The sequence below is a fragment of the Crotalus tigris genome, unplaced genomic scaffold (genome assembly GCF_016545835.1).
Source record: "Crotalus tigris isolate CLP2741 ecotype Arizona unplaced genomic scaffold, ASM1654583v1 scf7180000017666.379230911805:20528666, whole genome shotgun sequence".
Classification (NCBI taxonomy): domain Eukaryota; kingdom Metazoa; phylum Chordata; class Lepidosauria; order Squamata; family Viperidae; genus Crotalus; species Crotalus tigris.
In genome coordinates this window covers 6,290,139-6,306,279 of record NW_024096552.1, presented here as the reverse complement: position 1 = coordinate 6,306,279, position 16,141 = coordinate 6,290,139, and the positions used below count along the sequence as shown (strand labels likewise).

At 35.1% G+C, this 16,141-nt stretch overlaps 2 protein-coding genes across 3 annotated transcripts in view; one reads left to right on the top strand and one right to left on the bottom strand.

Annotated features, from left to right (window-relative positions):
* The window catches only part of WWC2 (WW and C2 domain containing 2), a 149,758-nt gene extending 141,513 nt beyond the window's left edge, over positions 1-8,245 (top strand). For both annotated transcript variants that reach the window (XM_039336651.1, XM_039336650.1), the window contains exon 23: positions 2,544-8,245. In XM_039336651.1, coding sequence (XP_039192585.1) covers positions 2,544-2,610 — 67 coding nt within the window. In that variant the 3' untranslated portion in view covers positions 2,611-8,245. The remainder of the gene's footprint in view (positions 1-2,543) is intronic.
* LOC120305202 (claudin-22-like) lies at positions 2,640-15,872 on the bottom strand. Its single transcript, XM_039336652.1, has one exon. It carries the CDS (start codon positions 9,032-9,034, stop codon positions 8,366-8,368), a length of 669 nt encoding a protein of 222 aa, XP_039192586.1. The 5' UTR covers positions 9,035-15,872; the 3' UTR covers positions 2,640-8,365.
* Between the last annotated feature and the right edge of the window lie 269 nt (positions 15,873-16,141).

Genomic DNA, 16,141 nt, shown 5'->3' with positions numbered 1-16,141 from the left:
AGAGAGCAGAACATGTGAAGCAATTAAATGTAATTCACACTTGGACAACGTGAGCTCTGACAGTTATAGAAAAAGGTATAAATAGTCTATGGTAAACTTCACTGCAGTTTCGATCATTTACAAGACAAATTAATTCAAACATTCTGAAGTAAATAATCAAAGACAAGATTTAGCTTTGGGATCCCATGTCCAAAAACAACTCAGAAAGAACTAGTTCTTTTCAATAACAAGTAAAATACACTTGTTTTAACTCTATTGTCTATTAAAAATAAATTCCTGAAATATTTATAGGATGGGCAAAGGATCATATCAGTTCTGGCATATGAATGTGATAAATTGAATGCCTAGGTATTATACTCATGAGATAGCTTAAAGAAATATATCTACTATTTCTAACGGGAATAGGATTACAGAAGAATTTTGGTTGAATCTTAGGAAGTTTCTGTCCAATTAACAAATTATTTACACCAGAGAAATGTCTGCTTCACTTGTTTTCAGCATCCTGACTGTCAATAGTCAGTTTTTCCTAGTAATTCACCTGGCTAGAAACACATTGATGAAATGACCAGAATAAAGTTATATCTGTCCGTCTTTGTCTGAGGAAATAGTGGTTATAGTTCAAATTAAAACCACGGCCATTTTGGTTATTGGAAAACCTCTCTGATCTCTTCCCTAAATGTTAGCCAATCTTGCTTTGTAACCACTAGCTAAGGGAATTTAAGGGAGCTTATACACAATAAATGCTTTTACCTTCTTGACCCAGCCCCCAAGGTAGCTGGAAAGAAATGTTCTAACAATGGATCTTCCATCTTGCTGAAGAGGCTGAAGGTGGCAGGAAAGTAATATTTTCCATTAGAAAACAGAAAAAGGCTGAAATGAACTTCATATGTCAGATAGATGTCTTCAGAGGAACAGTGACCTGCAGTTGGCCTACTACAAGACTGTTCCTTTCCATCTGACCATGGGGCTCTATGTGTCCATGGCCATTTCTGCTTCGGCTGCTACAGAGAATGGAAGAGTTGGGTTGTTTGGGGTTTTTTTTTTGTTTTGTTTTGTTTTGTTTTTTGTCTCAAGAAATACTGACCTTGTATAACTCCTTCTATGATGTCACTAGTCCCATTGGTAAGCTCCATCTGGGAAATAGTCCACTGTCTGGTCATTTTCCCACTCAGAATTTGGTCTGGTTGTCCCCACGAAAAGAAAAAAAAAGGATCAGATAATTGCATCCATCTGGATCACAGTAATTGGCTGCTGCCAGAATTACACAGCAGCTCCGAGATCTGGTCAAAATTGTTTTCTCCATGGAGGATCTAGGCTACCCAAAGTTCTTCTGCCCATTACAATCTTAATGCTACTACCTGCCTCTCCTTTCCCCAACTCCACTTCCCCTCAACCCCGCTGTTCTTGGCCAATGAACCCATCTAACCACTATCATTCCCCACCATAGATCCTAGTAACTCTTCTCAATTGCTGTTGCTTCCAGGCGTATAGTAATCAGAGAGGCTCGCCTTACCATTTCTACATCTGCATTGCTCTTTTCCCATTTCCAACAAACCCATTCCCAAGTGGATGGTTGATCATGCTTGCCAACACTCCCAGTCTGCACATAGGAAAAAAAAAAAACAAGACCACTTCAGTGAACAGGAGCCTGGGCCAGATATCAGACAGCAAAATACCTGAGCACTGTCAGGGCTCAAGTTAGTGATTCATGCTGTATCTGTTCCAGTTGCCTCAGCTCTCTCCTGCCATATCTCAGGTTTCCACTCTGCACTGCTTCTTGCTGGAAAAGTGGAGCAAAGATGCCAAAGGGCTTAGTGGCATTGCTGTACTGGGTCTACTCTGTTCTCATGCATAAAGATAGACACTCTAGCCAAACCTTGCCATCATTACCAGCTGGCACCAACAGAAACCTGATGCCATTTAAGGTGACAAGAACCACCACCACCACTACATTCCAAATGCTGCCTAAGGGCTTAACAGAATCCAGTGGGGTGAATAATGAATCTGCTGGATTGTATGTCTCATTGCACCCTCTTCTGTATTGACTTCCCTGGTTACTAAGTGTCTCCTGCCTCCATCTCTTCTGTTTCCTTGGAATACAACACTCTTGTAGTCAGCCTCTCATCTTCTTCATCCATCCAATCTACAAAGCATACTTAAATCTCCCAAAATAAATCCCAACTCTTGCTGTGTAATCAACATTTATGTTCTTATTCACCATGTTGTTTTCCAGGTAGAGAAACTATGGATGCCCTTGGTAGAAGAAGGGCACATTGTGTCTCCCATAACTTTCTAAACTACTTAAGTGGCCTATCACAAAATAAATATTTTTTACAGAAATATCATTTGAGCACTGCCCTACTTGAACTCCGTTAAATTGTATTTCTAATAACTGTATATTAAAAGCCTAAGGATTTGCTATATAGTGCTTTGATGCAAATTGTCATTTGCTTCTTCTTTCTTTTATCTTCTAGTATTGGAGTCTATTATATATTGTTCTACATTTAAATGCATTTTTGTTTCCCCTTATATTTATTTTTAAGGGAGAAGATGGCATACTTCACAAGAGCGAAAATAAGCATACCAGCTCTACCAGCTGACGATGTCTAGCAATATTTTGCATCACAAGGTGTTTTTCATTTTTTTTAAGTGAATGCTTTTATATTATTGTTCTACAATCTTTTAAAGACATCTTTTTGAATTCAATGTAGATATTGTGTATAAAATATAATACATTATGCTCTAATGTAACATTTCAGACGTGTAAACTGTTCCCTCTGTCTTTTCTCTAGAAATGTAAAGCAAAATGTGTTTGATACACCAATGAGGCTAATTTTGTACAGTTTGTATATGTAAGAACAAAGGAAATCTTATTATGTATATCCCATTGAATTGCACTGCTGCTCTACATCATGCAATATGTTCAATATGTTTCATTTCCCCTGCTTATTTTTTTTCACAAGGACAACTGAAAACGGCTGTTGAGCCATCTAATCGGTTTTGAATAAAGAGAGGTGATACTACTAGTACTACTAGTAGTAGTTGTAGTTGTAGTAGTAGTATGTACATAGCTTTCAGGAAATGTGAGTCCTCTTCCATGCCAGCAGGTCTGTCTAGTGCAAGGGTCCTCAACCCCTGGTCCGTGGACCAGCACCGGGCCACAACATGCCAGCAACCGGGCCGCACAAACAAGCAAAGCCCCATCCACTACATGCAGGTAGCACACGCCCTCTCTAGTCTGCGGAAAAATCTTTCTCCACAGAACCGGTCCCTGGTGCCCAAAAGGTTGGGGCCTCTGGTCTAGTGCATACAGGTGCTTTTTAGATTTCTGCTGTTTACATTGGAACTTTCAACTCTGACAAAAAAAACCTTTTCCGTTTTTTACCTTTTTTTTTGAATGAAGGAAGAGGCCTAGAATACTCAGCTGGAAAAATATCCTTTTTGAATGTATTGAATTTGGGGTCGTATTTCAAGTCTCACTGTATAACCCTCCATGTGTTAAAATTGATGATATCCAAATGACAGCTGTTTTGGGAAAAATGGATCCAAATTCACTTGCAAAATATTTTAAACCTAAATACTCAAAGAATGAAAATTAAAATTAATATGTAAATATATCCATTAAGAGCTTATTAAAATAGTTACTTTCGTGGAGCCCAAACAGATCCATTTTCACAAGAATTGTTCTTAAGAAATGCATTTATCTAAGGCAGTACTTCTGAACCTTGTCAACTTTGAAATGTGTGGAGTTCAACTCCCAGAATGCTGGGGAAATCTTGGAAATGAATCCCAAACATCTTAAAATCGACAAAGTTGAGAAACACTGATCTAAGCATCCATTGTATATTATTGTCATAAAGATTTCTTCTAAGAAACCCAGATAATGAGCACTTAAATAATATTAGTTGGGTTAAGATTAAATGGACCATGTAAATTGGTTCCTAAATTAATTATGGCACAATAAGAATTAAACTTGATCAATAACATTAGTTTGTTTAAACAGCAACAGGTTTAGATACAAGATGATTTTTTTAAAATCAGGTTATTCTCCAAAATCAGCTTCTGGCTAGAAGTTTACAATAGGCAGTAAGCAAAGGTGCTTCACAAGCACATGTGGGCAAATCTGAAATCCCATCCCACCCCTACCCCTTTCTCAACTCGCTGCACATCTTCCAGAAGGCTCAAGTTGGAATTTGAGGAACTTTAGTAGCTGACCTTGGGTTATTGTGCATGTATAAATAAACATGTGCAGAGTCTGTGAACATATTTAAAGTCTAGAAAACCAATGCCAAAACTTTGGAAGGATCTCTTCAACGAAGTTTGCTTTATTCAGCCCATCAAGGGGTTTTGCATAGCCATAGTACAAGTTTTCTTGGCATCCTCACGTCCCTTGGTAATTCGCATCTGATAACCACCAAATTAGTTTTGATGTCATCATCATGGAACACACAGTGTTGTTTCAGCTGTGATGTCACAGTTTTGTAGACCAGACTAAAGCAAGGGATCTAATTGCTAAGAAGGGATTGAAGAGCTAGTAGTGATAAGTGTCTTTTACTAAATTAAATCTGCATGCCATACTCCCCATTGATTAAAGCAGAACTTCTCAGTTTGTAAGGTTATTTAAACAATGTAACTATTGCTTCTGCCCTGTGGTATGATAATGAGAGCATAACAGTTATTTAGGCAATTTTAAAGCCATTTGATGAAAGTGACACACAGTTCTATATGTGATACATATTCACATACACACAAAAATAGCCACCAAGGAAACAAAAAACTTCTATTAATTGCATACTTGTTCATTTTGCAATACAATTGTATATCGACATGCTGTGTTTTATTTTTCAAGGATATAATAGTATTATTGAAAAAATAGGCGAACATTTACAGTATGTTCATTGCCATTCTTAGAATTACAGAAGGAAATAAATTATTGTGTCTTAATTTATTTTTGTACTGTAAATCTCCCAAAGGGTCCTATTATTATGCACAACAATGTGTAATTATTCAGATCTTTTCAACATTACTTGTAACTTGGAGGCAGGAAACTAATTGTGCTTAATATTTTCTGGGTTCCTCTTTTTTTTAACCCATCCTTTAGAAGTGAACTTAATATGTACATGCCATTTACTCTGTCAAGGTCAATGTCTAAAAGCAGAAGTCGCAAAGTTATTTAATATAGAAATGAAAGCTGATAGTTTCAGCTTCTCAGTTTGACATTACAGTATAATAATGTTTTAGAATGATGTATAGAGTTGTATCTTGTGATTTATTTATTTTCAGTCTTATTTATGTACAGTACAGTTTAATATAGTTCAGTTCTGCACATTTAAATTTGCAGGTTAAAGAAAGCTACTGTGCAAATTGTTTTAGGGACACATACAAATATACCTCCCTCTTTCTTTTCTAAATGTATGCCACAATGTTCAGACCAATGTTTAGAGAGAAACAAAAAGAATAATATATTGGCAAGACAAATTTTGTTAGCTGTTTATAAAAAGGTTCTTCTATGCATGCCTTCTTTCACATGCTAAAATTGCAGCAATCTCAACTAATACTTAAGAAAACATTTTGAAGTTCTGGAAATCTTACACAAAGTTTGTTTAGAGTTTGAAACAATTTTGAAAACCATGATCATGGACAAATATCAGTCAAGTCTCATGCTACACTAATATCATTTTTATCATAAAAGTTACCTATCAGAGAATAGAACAAATGTAATCATATCTTGATTATCATTACTTTAGTACAATCCTATATATCATATTACAAGTATTACAAGTATTATACAATATTGTTTAGCCAAATGAACAAAGTGTTAGCAAATCTTTTATTGGATTAAAATAAACTTCAATTTTTATACAGTCATGTTATATTTAAGTATTAAGTGCTTAGAACTGAACTAAATATTTAATCAGGTTATATCACAAATGTCTTCTATCCTAATATTGTCTGTATGTGTACACATCACCTAGATTAACCTTTGTCTCTGCACTTTTCAATTGTTTCAATGATTTGGAAAAAAATAGTTTTTTAACAGTATTTTTTGCATGTTTCTATTCTTTACAAATACCAGTTAAATCAAGTTTATGTGATTCGTGCAAATGTTCACATAAAAAATTCACCAATAAGACCATGTCATAATGGTGGTCCATTAATCAGTATTGTAGATGGGTGGTTTATTTAGTAACAATGATTATGTAAGCTGTACTTATAAGGTCTTACAAAAACCATAATCCATAACAGTGTATGATTTTTTTTTCTGATAGCATTTTATACACTAAGATATGATATAAAACTGACTGGATCTGAAACTCAGAAATGAGAGCAAGTCCGTGCTCTGTTTTCATCCCTATTTCCAGAATGGGAAATAGATATTGCAATACAGAAAAGTTATTTTTAAAAATACATTTTATGACACTGGAAATTTGGACACTTCCAATATTAACAGATATGTAACAGGTAATAATATCTGATTATATAATACATTGAAACGTGTTTATTTAACTAATAATACAAATCAAACTATATAAATATAGATTATGCTAAACAGAAATAGATATAATTTTCATCCTAAATTTAATTTATATATACTTGGCAGATTTTTTTAGTTTGATTTAGCTATTGTCAAAAAGACTAACTCTTCTGTGTATTTCTTCTGTGGCCTAACAAAAAGAATTATGATCAATTCTGCGCAGAGAAGTAGAAATCCACTGGTAACCAATGAATAGTGTATTCTCATATTCCCATCTGACAGCAATCTTTTGAGTAGCCTCCTATCAAATTTCAACACTGGGCATACTTCAGAGCAACAGAGCACATCAATGTTTATACAACTAGCACTTTTTGTAGCTTTTATTCTTGATGTTCTGACACCAGACAACTGTCCATTTGTGAAGAGTGTTAAAATTCTGTAAACCTTGACTTCTTTAGGCAAAGCTAAAAGAAAAAAAAATACATTTTACATTATGTCCTTTGTTTCCTTTTTGCACTACCTATGTGGCTTTTCAGAGCACGTTCCTTCATTTCATAAAAAATAAGGCTATTCCAGCCTTGAAAGCTACTTAATAGGTTTAACAATATTTCCCTATAAAATACCATTAACTTTTCCATTAAGCAATATAATCAGAAGTATGCAAGTTTTAGCATTTGTGAATATACTGATAGATTTTGAGTTGGGGATTAGTGAAGAAGTGTTGTGTTATTACTATCAGTAAATAAGTGCTGTAAATGTCACATTATTTGTTCTTTCCAATGATATTTTAATAGAGAAAAATGACAAATCATGATTTCAAAAGTATTAGACTCATAAGATCCATTCTATACTGAAAATACAGTTCAAATACTAATATTTTATTTCTTTTTAGGAAACAATAGTCAATCCCTTTACTTGGATAGATTTAACTGCATAATTGAATTCATATTCATTCAGAAGCAAATCCACAGAGTTCAATAATGTTTTCCTCCAGATAAGTACAAATATAATTAACCTAACACTCTTAAGTTTGCAAATTCAATTATGTAACTTGGAACTGCTTAATAAAAGACATTACACATTATAAATGGATGGCACACAAGCAATCCAATTTTTTAAAGATGTAAACAAAAAAATGCTGTCATCACACACTAAAATTAATAAAGTTTTTCTCAGACTTTAGAAAGTATATTGGGATCATATATACTTAACACTTAAATATCAACGCATAGCATAACAGAACTGATTCTGTACAATACCAGTATTTCACATCTAATTAAAATATTTTGTTAGCTACTCCCTTGTATCTTAAAAATGGGCAACAGCATACAAATGGGAGGGGGAGAAACCTTGGTGTTTTCCATGCTTTAAAATGAATCCTAGTCTGTAGATACAACTGAGATGTACTAACCAGTATTGTTATTTGAAGGTTTATTTAAAGGTTTTGCTGCATATTTGAATTTGTAGCAGAAAGTTTAAATGAGAATAGTCTTTGAATTTTAAGACAGTAGAAAAACAAAAACAACCAGTTCTGAAAATCAAGTACCAAACTTAGCAGTGTATGATTGTGTTATATGAGAATTCATATTTCCTTATGTCTAATTTGAGCTTTGGATATTTTTTTACAGTACATTTTAAGTCGAAGTAGACAAAAATATATGATGAAGTTTTCTATGTCATTTTAATCTACTCTTGTTGTGAAGCCAGCATTTCCAGCTTTGTAATAAGAAGGATAACACAGTTCTTGAAATAAAAAAATCAGGAAAAATATTAGAAGCTCAAGTGTACTTAATCAAGTAAGGAACAAAGTGTCCTTTAATCTTAATTGGAATAAGGTTCCGCATATTGTGTTTAAGTGCATGAAAGGAAAAATAGGCTCTCCTGTGTTTCTCAGTCTCTTAGACTTCGGGGTCTGTTGTTACTTTCCAAGTGTTGACAAGCATCTAGCACACCTGCCACTGTATAATGGACCGAGGACGATTGAGTATCAACAGAACAGACGCTGCAATTTAGCAGTGAGCCTCCAAAAATGAGACAGAATCCAGCAAACCAGCCTACAAAAAGTGCTTCCCCGAAGTCCCACCTCGGAACGATGTCTGGAATAGTTTCATCCCAAAATTCCTGCACAGTGGTATGAGCAACCCAAGACACTGGGACTAAGGCTGCAGCTCCTGATATCCAGCAGAATATTCCTCCCAGCAACAATAACCGCTTCTTTAGATTCTGTTGTTGTTCTCCAATCTTTAAACAATCCAATCCAAAACTTGAGAGTAAGAGACCAGAAAGTCCTAATCCATTGGATATGAACATCAGAATCCTAGAAATTTGGAGCTCGGGAGGTAAAGCTAAAAAAGAATCAAATTCTTTGCACTGCATTCCCCCTTCTTCGTGGACCACACAAGCTTGCCACAGTCCCATTGTCCAGATCTCCAATTCATTCAATTCTAAATTGAGATTTTTCCACTGAGGTAAATAAGTAGTGAGGCAGGATAAGACCCATCCTAACAGGCAAAATAAAATCCCTGCTAACTGCATTATGGTTCGGTTCACTAAAGCCATTGTAAAGGATGCAATCGGCTGGCTGGAAAATCTTTTGGCCAGGTTTTTTGGAACTTTGACTTTATATAGTGGCTGTAACTCCGATGATGGTTGCTCTTTGCTCTCCTGAATATAAGCTTTAACTATTAACCCTTTGAGAACTCTGAAACATGTTTTTGTTCTTCCTGAATATAAAGTTTCTTGCAAAGGACGAAGGACTCTGCTTAACTATGAGTTCAGTTTTGTGATAAGGATTTGATCTGTTACCTTTCAATTTGCTTGGTAAAATTATATCCCAATGCCTGATGATTGCAAGTCTGAGGATGAACAAAGAACGCTCTATGACCCCTCACCTAAAAAAAAACAACAGAAATCTTTGTGCTTCAATACGGATTAATTAGATTTTAAGTGGTGATAAAAAAAAACAGGTCTGTCTGCAACAGGACTTCATTGTAATAGCTAAATTTGAGATTTCAGGGCTTGAAATCAAGGCCTTGTAGAGAAAGGCATCCTTTTTTCTTTCTTCTGTACTACTGTACTTCCTTAGTTAAATGTATATATTAAGACTTATCTTTCATTCTCATCATTTTTCTGCAAAGCTTTGAAATATATTGATTTTCTGTCCTGTCTGAAGTTACTTTTAAATAAAGTTACTTTCTTTACATCTGAGTTTTTCAAGAACAAAAGCTTTGGTATAGTGGTTAAGATGTCAGTTTAGAAACCAGTAGACTATGAGTTTCAGTCCCACCTTAGGCATGAAAAACCAGCCGGCTGACTTTGAGCCAGTCACACACTCTCAGCCCAACTCATATCACAGGTTATTGTTGTGGGGAAGATAGAAAGGACTATTGATATGTTTGCTGCTTTGAGTTGTATATGAACTAATATGCAGGATAAAAGTCTTTTTTAAAAATAGAAGTTTAATCTAACAAGTGATGTCCAACAGTATTCAAGAATCTACCATAGGCAAGGATTATTCATTAACAAATTTTTAATATAAATCTTAGAGATTGAAACAGAGGCATTTGTAACTATTTGATAATCCATTTCCTCAACAGGTATAACTAAGGTCTCATTCATATATATTTCCTTTCACAAAAACATCTTAAATCTTTTAAATTACTGTGTTTCCTGAAAATAAAACTGGTCTTATATTTTTTTGCCTCCAAAAGAGGCATGAGGTCTTATTTCTGGGGGGGGGGAGTCTTTTCCACTCACCTTGCAACGGCAGCACCAATTCAATCCATAGCTTGATTTTCGGCTGCAATAGCCTTCCAGAAAGGCCTCTGATGGTGAAATGCAGACTCAAGCTCCATTCTCAGCTGCAGAATGAAGATGCTCCTTTGGCTGCAAAAGAAATGGGCCGGTGAGGCAAGTGTCAATCCATAGGAGGCCTGGCTGCAAAGGTAAGCTCTACCCCCCACCTTAGCTTGATTTTTAGGGGTAAGCCTCTCCCCAAAACTAGGGCTTATTTTTGGGATAAGTCTTATATTAGGCCCACCCACCCCCCAAAATCAAACTAGGGCTTAATTTTGGGGTAGGTCTTACTTTGGGGCAAATATGGTAAGAGTATAAAGAATGAGCTATGCAAATTAGGGCATGCATGTACAGCTGATTTTCTTATTTTAGTAATGTGTTTATACTTGCTGCTAACACATGGGAAAAACAGCCTCTTCACCATCAAAAATGTTATCCCAATACAGAAAATGTACTTTAGATTAATCTTTTATGTCATTGCTTTATTTGGTTTTGCAACGACAGCTAGCAAAAGTGGTTTAAATGATTTTAAATTCTTCATTTAAAAAAAAACACCCTTTAAGGTAAGAGAGGAAGAATTTCACAGTTTCCATTTCTTCTTCATAATACTGGCAGTGATAGCAAATTTTGTCCTGTTTTGTGCCCAGTCTCTCTTGCATGGTTGTGGTAGATATCACTGAATAATACTGGTTTTTTTGTAGAGTTCATGGTATGCCCTGCTACTGAGCATAGGATTACAACTACGTTACAGTATAAATGTTTGCATAGTGAATTTTTGGAATTGCCTTGCCTTTAAGGAAATTGAACCTTTGCAAGATAGAGATACTGTTTGATCAAAGTCAAACACATTCTCATTACTTCCAGGATAGATTACTGTAACCCACTTTATCTGGTGCTGCCTTGAGACTATGTGGAAACCGCAATTGGAACAAAATATTGTAGCCTGTGTTTTAGTGAGTAAGAGCTACAACAGCATTAAAACACTAATAGGTTTTGGAGTACAACTCATAATGCTGGCTATAGCTATAAGGCCTTCACAGCTTGGCTACCAGTTTGTCTCCTGCAAATAGAAAGGTTCCATCTCATGCTCTCATCTTGTAGAGGAACATTAGACTCAGTGCTTCTCCACTGCAGGGCTGGAAGTGCCTCTTTTCTGGGATTTGGTTAATGCCCATGCTGATGTCCTTTGGAAAGGTTGTAAAGATGATGTAATTCAAAAATTATTTGTTACGATTAGCCCCTGCAGAGATATAGATTATTCTTAGCTGATGCAGTTGTTTTAACAGTCTTATTTTGTTCTTGTTTTTTATAACTTTATATGTGAACCACTGTGAGCCAGACAGAACTATAGAAATATTGTAAATAGGTAAATAAATCTAACAGGAGGCAAATGCAAACAAAAAAACCCTCCCCAGTGATGCTGTATGCTGCGTTGTGAACTTCTGAAATTCTGTACAAAATCCTGCAGTTTATAGTAAGGAACTAAAGTCTCAGAAAAATTTGATGAATATATGAAGTGTATGAATATATGAAGGTTAAAATTACACCTCTAATAACATTAAGAAATTTTGGCTGTACTTGCATTAATGTTGGTATACATTTATTTGTTTTACTCCTTATATCTAGACTAGCTATAGTAAAAGTTGTTATCCTAAAAAAGATTCCATTTTACAAAATATGGTACAATTCTCTTTTAAGATGACCACTAGCATAAGTATAATTAGCATTGTGATTGATCTCTTGGAAATGCTGAGAACATAATATACTGCTATAATGAGAGTTGGCTTTGCATTGCTGTGGTTAGTTTGGAAGTCACATGAAGTCTTCTTCAAGTTGAGCTCAACTTCTTATGAATTCACAGATATATGAAGTCTTTGTTACAGCTTGTTTTTTTCTTTGCTTCCGTTCCTCACTTCTCTCCATTTTGTTGTTATTCTCTTTAGAATATTTAGAATGTACCAGAAGTCGCACTTTTAGATTCTCCATTCTAAATTACATGTTTTGCATCCATTTGGTTTGTTTCTAGCAGCAGCAACTTGGGTTGGAGTAAAAAATCAAGATGGCAGCCAAACGGTACAAAAAGTCCCATCCTTCTTTTATGTGTTACTGCCACATTGATTATTTTTACCATGGTTCCCAGAATTGCATGCCTAGGCATCTGTTCCTCCCATCATCCTGTCATTACCTGTACCTGCACAAAAATCCTGGCATGTATTGAAGCTGATACTCAGTCTTAAATTTGTAATCAAAAGCTGGAGCCCAAACATAGCATGTAGCTGCTGTGTGCTCCCAAATAACCATGAGATACTGCCTTGAAAATAAAACTGCTTTGTGTCTGTTTCCTTATCTTTCTTCTTGCTCTAAATTTAAAGCTTCTGTTACTCATGGTTTATTATCACTGCCAGCACTTGGGTCCTCATGGAGCTCCTCCAAAATTTCTATGTTATTTATTTAATAGTTCCATAGTTTTTCTTTTGCAAATGTTAATTTGCCTGCTTTTATTTTTTTTTCTGACATTGTCAGTATTATCCAATTCACAAGCTCATATTCTAGGATTAAAGAATATGTTCAACCCTGCTTTGTTTCTCTAAGATATCTGTTATAAAATCATTACTCTGAGTAATCACAAGTTAATTTTCTCTAGTTAAAATAGTTATATATTCATTTTGAAGAAATGCAGTGTACAATGGACAATATGCCCATGACATGTCACGTGAATAAATGTGAATTGCATATATGTAACATATGCTCATCTTTAGCAATTCTCAATGCTAGTAATGATGTTAAATAATATTGCTGGTGCTACTTCTGCTGGTGGGGCTACTGCTATGTATGAAAATTATTGATGAAATATTGTACAGATATTCAAAATAACTGTTCTATAAATCTTATGTGGGTTAATTATACCCAGTAGTGTGCTGCTAAATGTTCAAAAACCAACTCTACTAGTTCCATTGCTGGTGCCACACACCACCGCTAGAGGAGGAAGAGCTGACTGGCATGCTGGATGTCAAGGCCCAACTCTGCTCTCAGCAGGTTAGCAAAATGCAGAAAATTAACTATCAGCTCTCATGACCTGATATAAGCTGGTCCAGCACACTACTACTGTAGTTATATTCATCAAATATTAAACAAATCTATTATAGATACCTTCACCACCATAGCATATGTGGCATGGATATTGCAACAGATAAACTCTTTTCCCTGTTACTTTTTCAGTATAATCCAGCTCTTGTTTTTTAGATTCATGAAAAAAGAAACAAGCTTCTTTTTTTGTCAAGGGTGTATTTGGGAGGAGGCTGAATCAAACTACCTTGAATGATCATCACCCCTGGGTATCACAGTCTTAAGTGTTAGATCCAATTAATACAACTAAGTTGTAAGTGAATTATCAAACAGGTTTTCAGTCATTATTGTCTGTAGTCAACTAAATAGCATCTTTGAGGAACCTTCTCCAAATTGTCTTGATATCCTGATTGTGAGATTAAAGAAGCCCTGAGCCAGTGCTTTATTTTGTGAGACCACCACAACTTTGACTTTTTCATTTGGATGTATTGGAAATTGAGTTGTTATGTAAGATGATGCTTGGTTTGTTCCGTCTGATCTGTAGATATTTCATGCATCCAAAGGAACACTTGAAGGCACCATCAGGCATGTGTAAGTTCCCCTTCATTACAGAAGCAGTATTTTCTGCTCTACTGGTAAAACACAAAGATTAGTATAGTCAAAATTCCATTTGTAACTCACTGTTTACACATGATGAACATTCGTTTGATGACAGCATACAAGAATCTGAATGGAAATAATGAAGTTCATGGAAAAGGGCCAAGAAGTTTTTCCAGGGGCAGAAAAAAGGAAGGACTTGATATCTTTTGAAACTTGATGAAAGGAAGTCATGAAAGGATCAGAGATAGTGCTGACATTGTTAAGTATTTCATTGTAACTGGAAATATTTGAAAAACTCAAACCACCAAAACCAACTGAAATATTTGCTAAAAAAGGGAAAAGACAGCTATATTCAGCGAGATCAAGACAATACTTTTGATATCTCTGCCAAGGTCAATCAAAGAATGTTAGACTTAAAAGATAATGCCAAAAACAATCTGTTCAAGGTCTAACAGCAGCAGTCCTTCCATCCATCAATCTCACTTTAGGATGGTGAAATGAAAAAAATCCAAGTGTGACTTCACTGAACTGTCTTACAACATATAGCAAATTGAAACATACCAAAGGTTATTTGAAAGACTAGCAACAGTATGTATTCAATAATTAATATTGTACCCTTGTGACTCAGTCTAGTCCCGGGCATCAGAAACAGATCTTCCATTCAAAGACACACTGTGAAAGTCTTTTAACAGAAAAAGTAAAAGAATTTCTTTACTAGAAGAGAAAGAAAATGCTGTGGTCTTAAAACTTTATATAAGTGGCACCACAGGACATTACAAGAACAAAAGTGTGACTTCCTAGAGCATCTTGATCTTCTGAGTGTGATGTTTTTACCAGGTCATTTTCTTGCCTTTGCCTCCTTCAGAGGAAGTAAGTGGAAAGCTACAATAGCAGAAAAACTACAATCAATGTTTCTAAAATGTGTGTTTGAACAAGCTTGGTGTTAAAAGTACATTTTTGTTTCAGATCAGATAGATGGCCATCATTTCAGTCTCTTCTGTTCAAAAATACACTGATATTAAATGATAATAACATAAAATTAACAAGGAATACCTTAAAGATACTTTTTAAAGGCATCCAAGGAACCTTTGGACTAGAGGTTTAGAAAAATGATAGTTCCCACTGCCAAATTGCTTATGTTGTGAGACCAAAAAGAAAAAAAAAAGATTGAGGGAGCTTTAATGGAAAAAAATGTAAGAATTTGAACTTTATGTCTACATTTCAAATATTTTATTATTATAAATTGTTTTAAAAATAAATAAGGATTACTTGTAGTTTTGCTTTTTGTGAGCAAGCTAAATGTCTTTGCCATTTTAAAATGGGAGCTAGAAGAAAATGTAGCACAAACCTAAAATAGACTTAACACAGATCCCCACCCCCAGTCTGCATCAAATCCTGGCTCCATTAAAACGTATATATGTGCAAGCTTAGCATCATCAGTCCATTCTCTGAAGCTGTTGGCCATCCCCAAAACATTCAGCACTAGCCCATTAAATGCATTGTTTCAGACATTAAAAAGTTATTCACCCATATTAAGGAGTCTTGTTTGCTTAAAGCTAGGTTTTGTTTTGATCATTTCAAAAATCTTTAGGCAACTCTTCTATGTGTAAATATTTAATAAATTCATAAGAGACAGTATAGAATTGTCCCAGCTTGTAATATGCCCTAATAATGTTTATTTTGCTATCATTGTCAAAGAGGGTAACAATATAAAGATCTATTTAGGCAGAATTCTTCCATGTATGTGGGTTTCCTTATTGACATTTTTTCTTATGTGGAAGAATCCTATTTTAATTCTGTACAGACATTCAAAATATTGAAAGTGCTTCATGCTGAATAATGGTAATGTTCAAATATTGTACAGATAATCCTCTAGGGACCATTCAAAGTTACAATGACACTTTAAAAAGTGACTTATGACCATTTTTCACCCTTATGACCGTTGCAACATTCCCATGAACACCTGATTTACATTTGGATGCTTGACAAGTGACTCACATTTATTATGGTTGCAGTGTCCTGGGGACATGTGATCAACTTTTGCATCCTTCTGACAAGCAAAGTCAACAGGCAAGTCATATTCACTTAACAACCATGTTACTAACTTAACAACTGCAATGATTCTCTTAACAACTATGGTAAGGAAGGTTGTAAAATGGGGCAAAACTCACTTAACAAATGTCTCACTTAGTAACAGAAATTTTG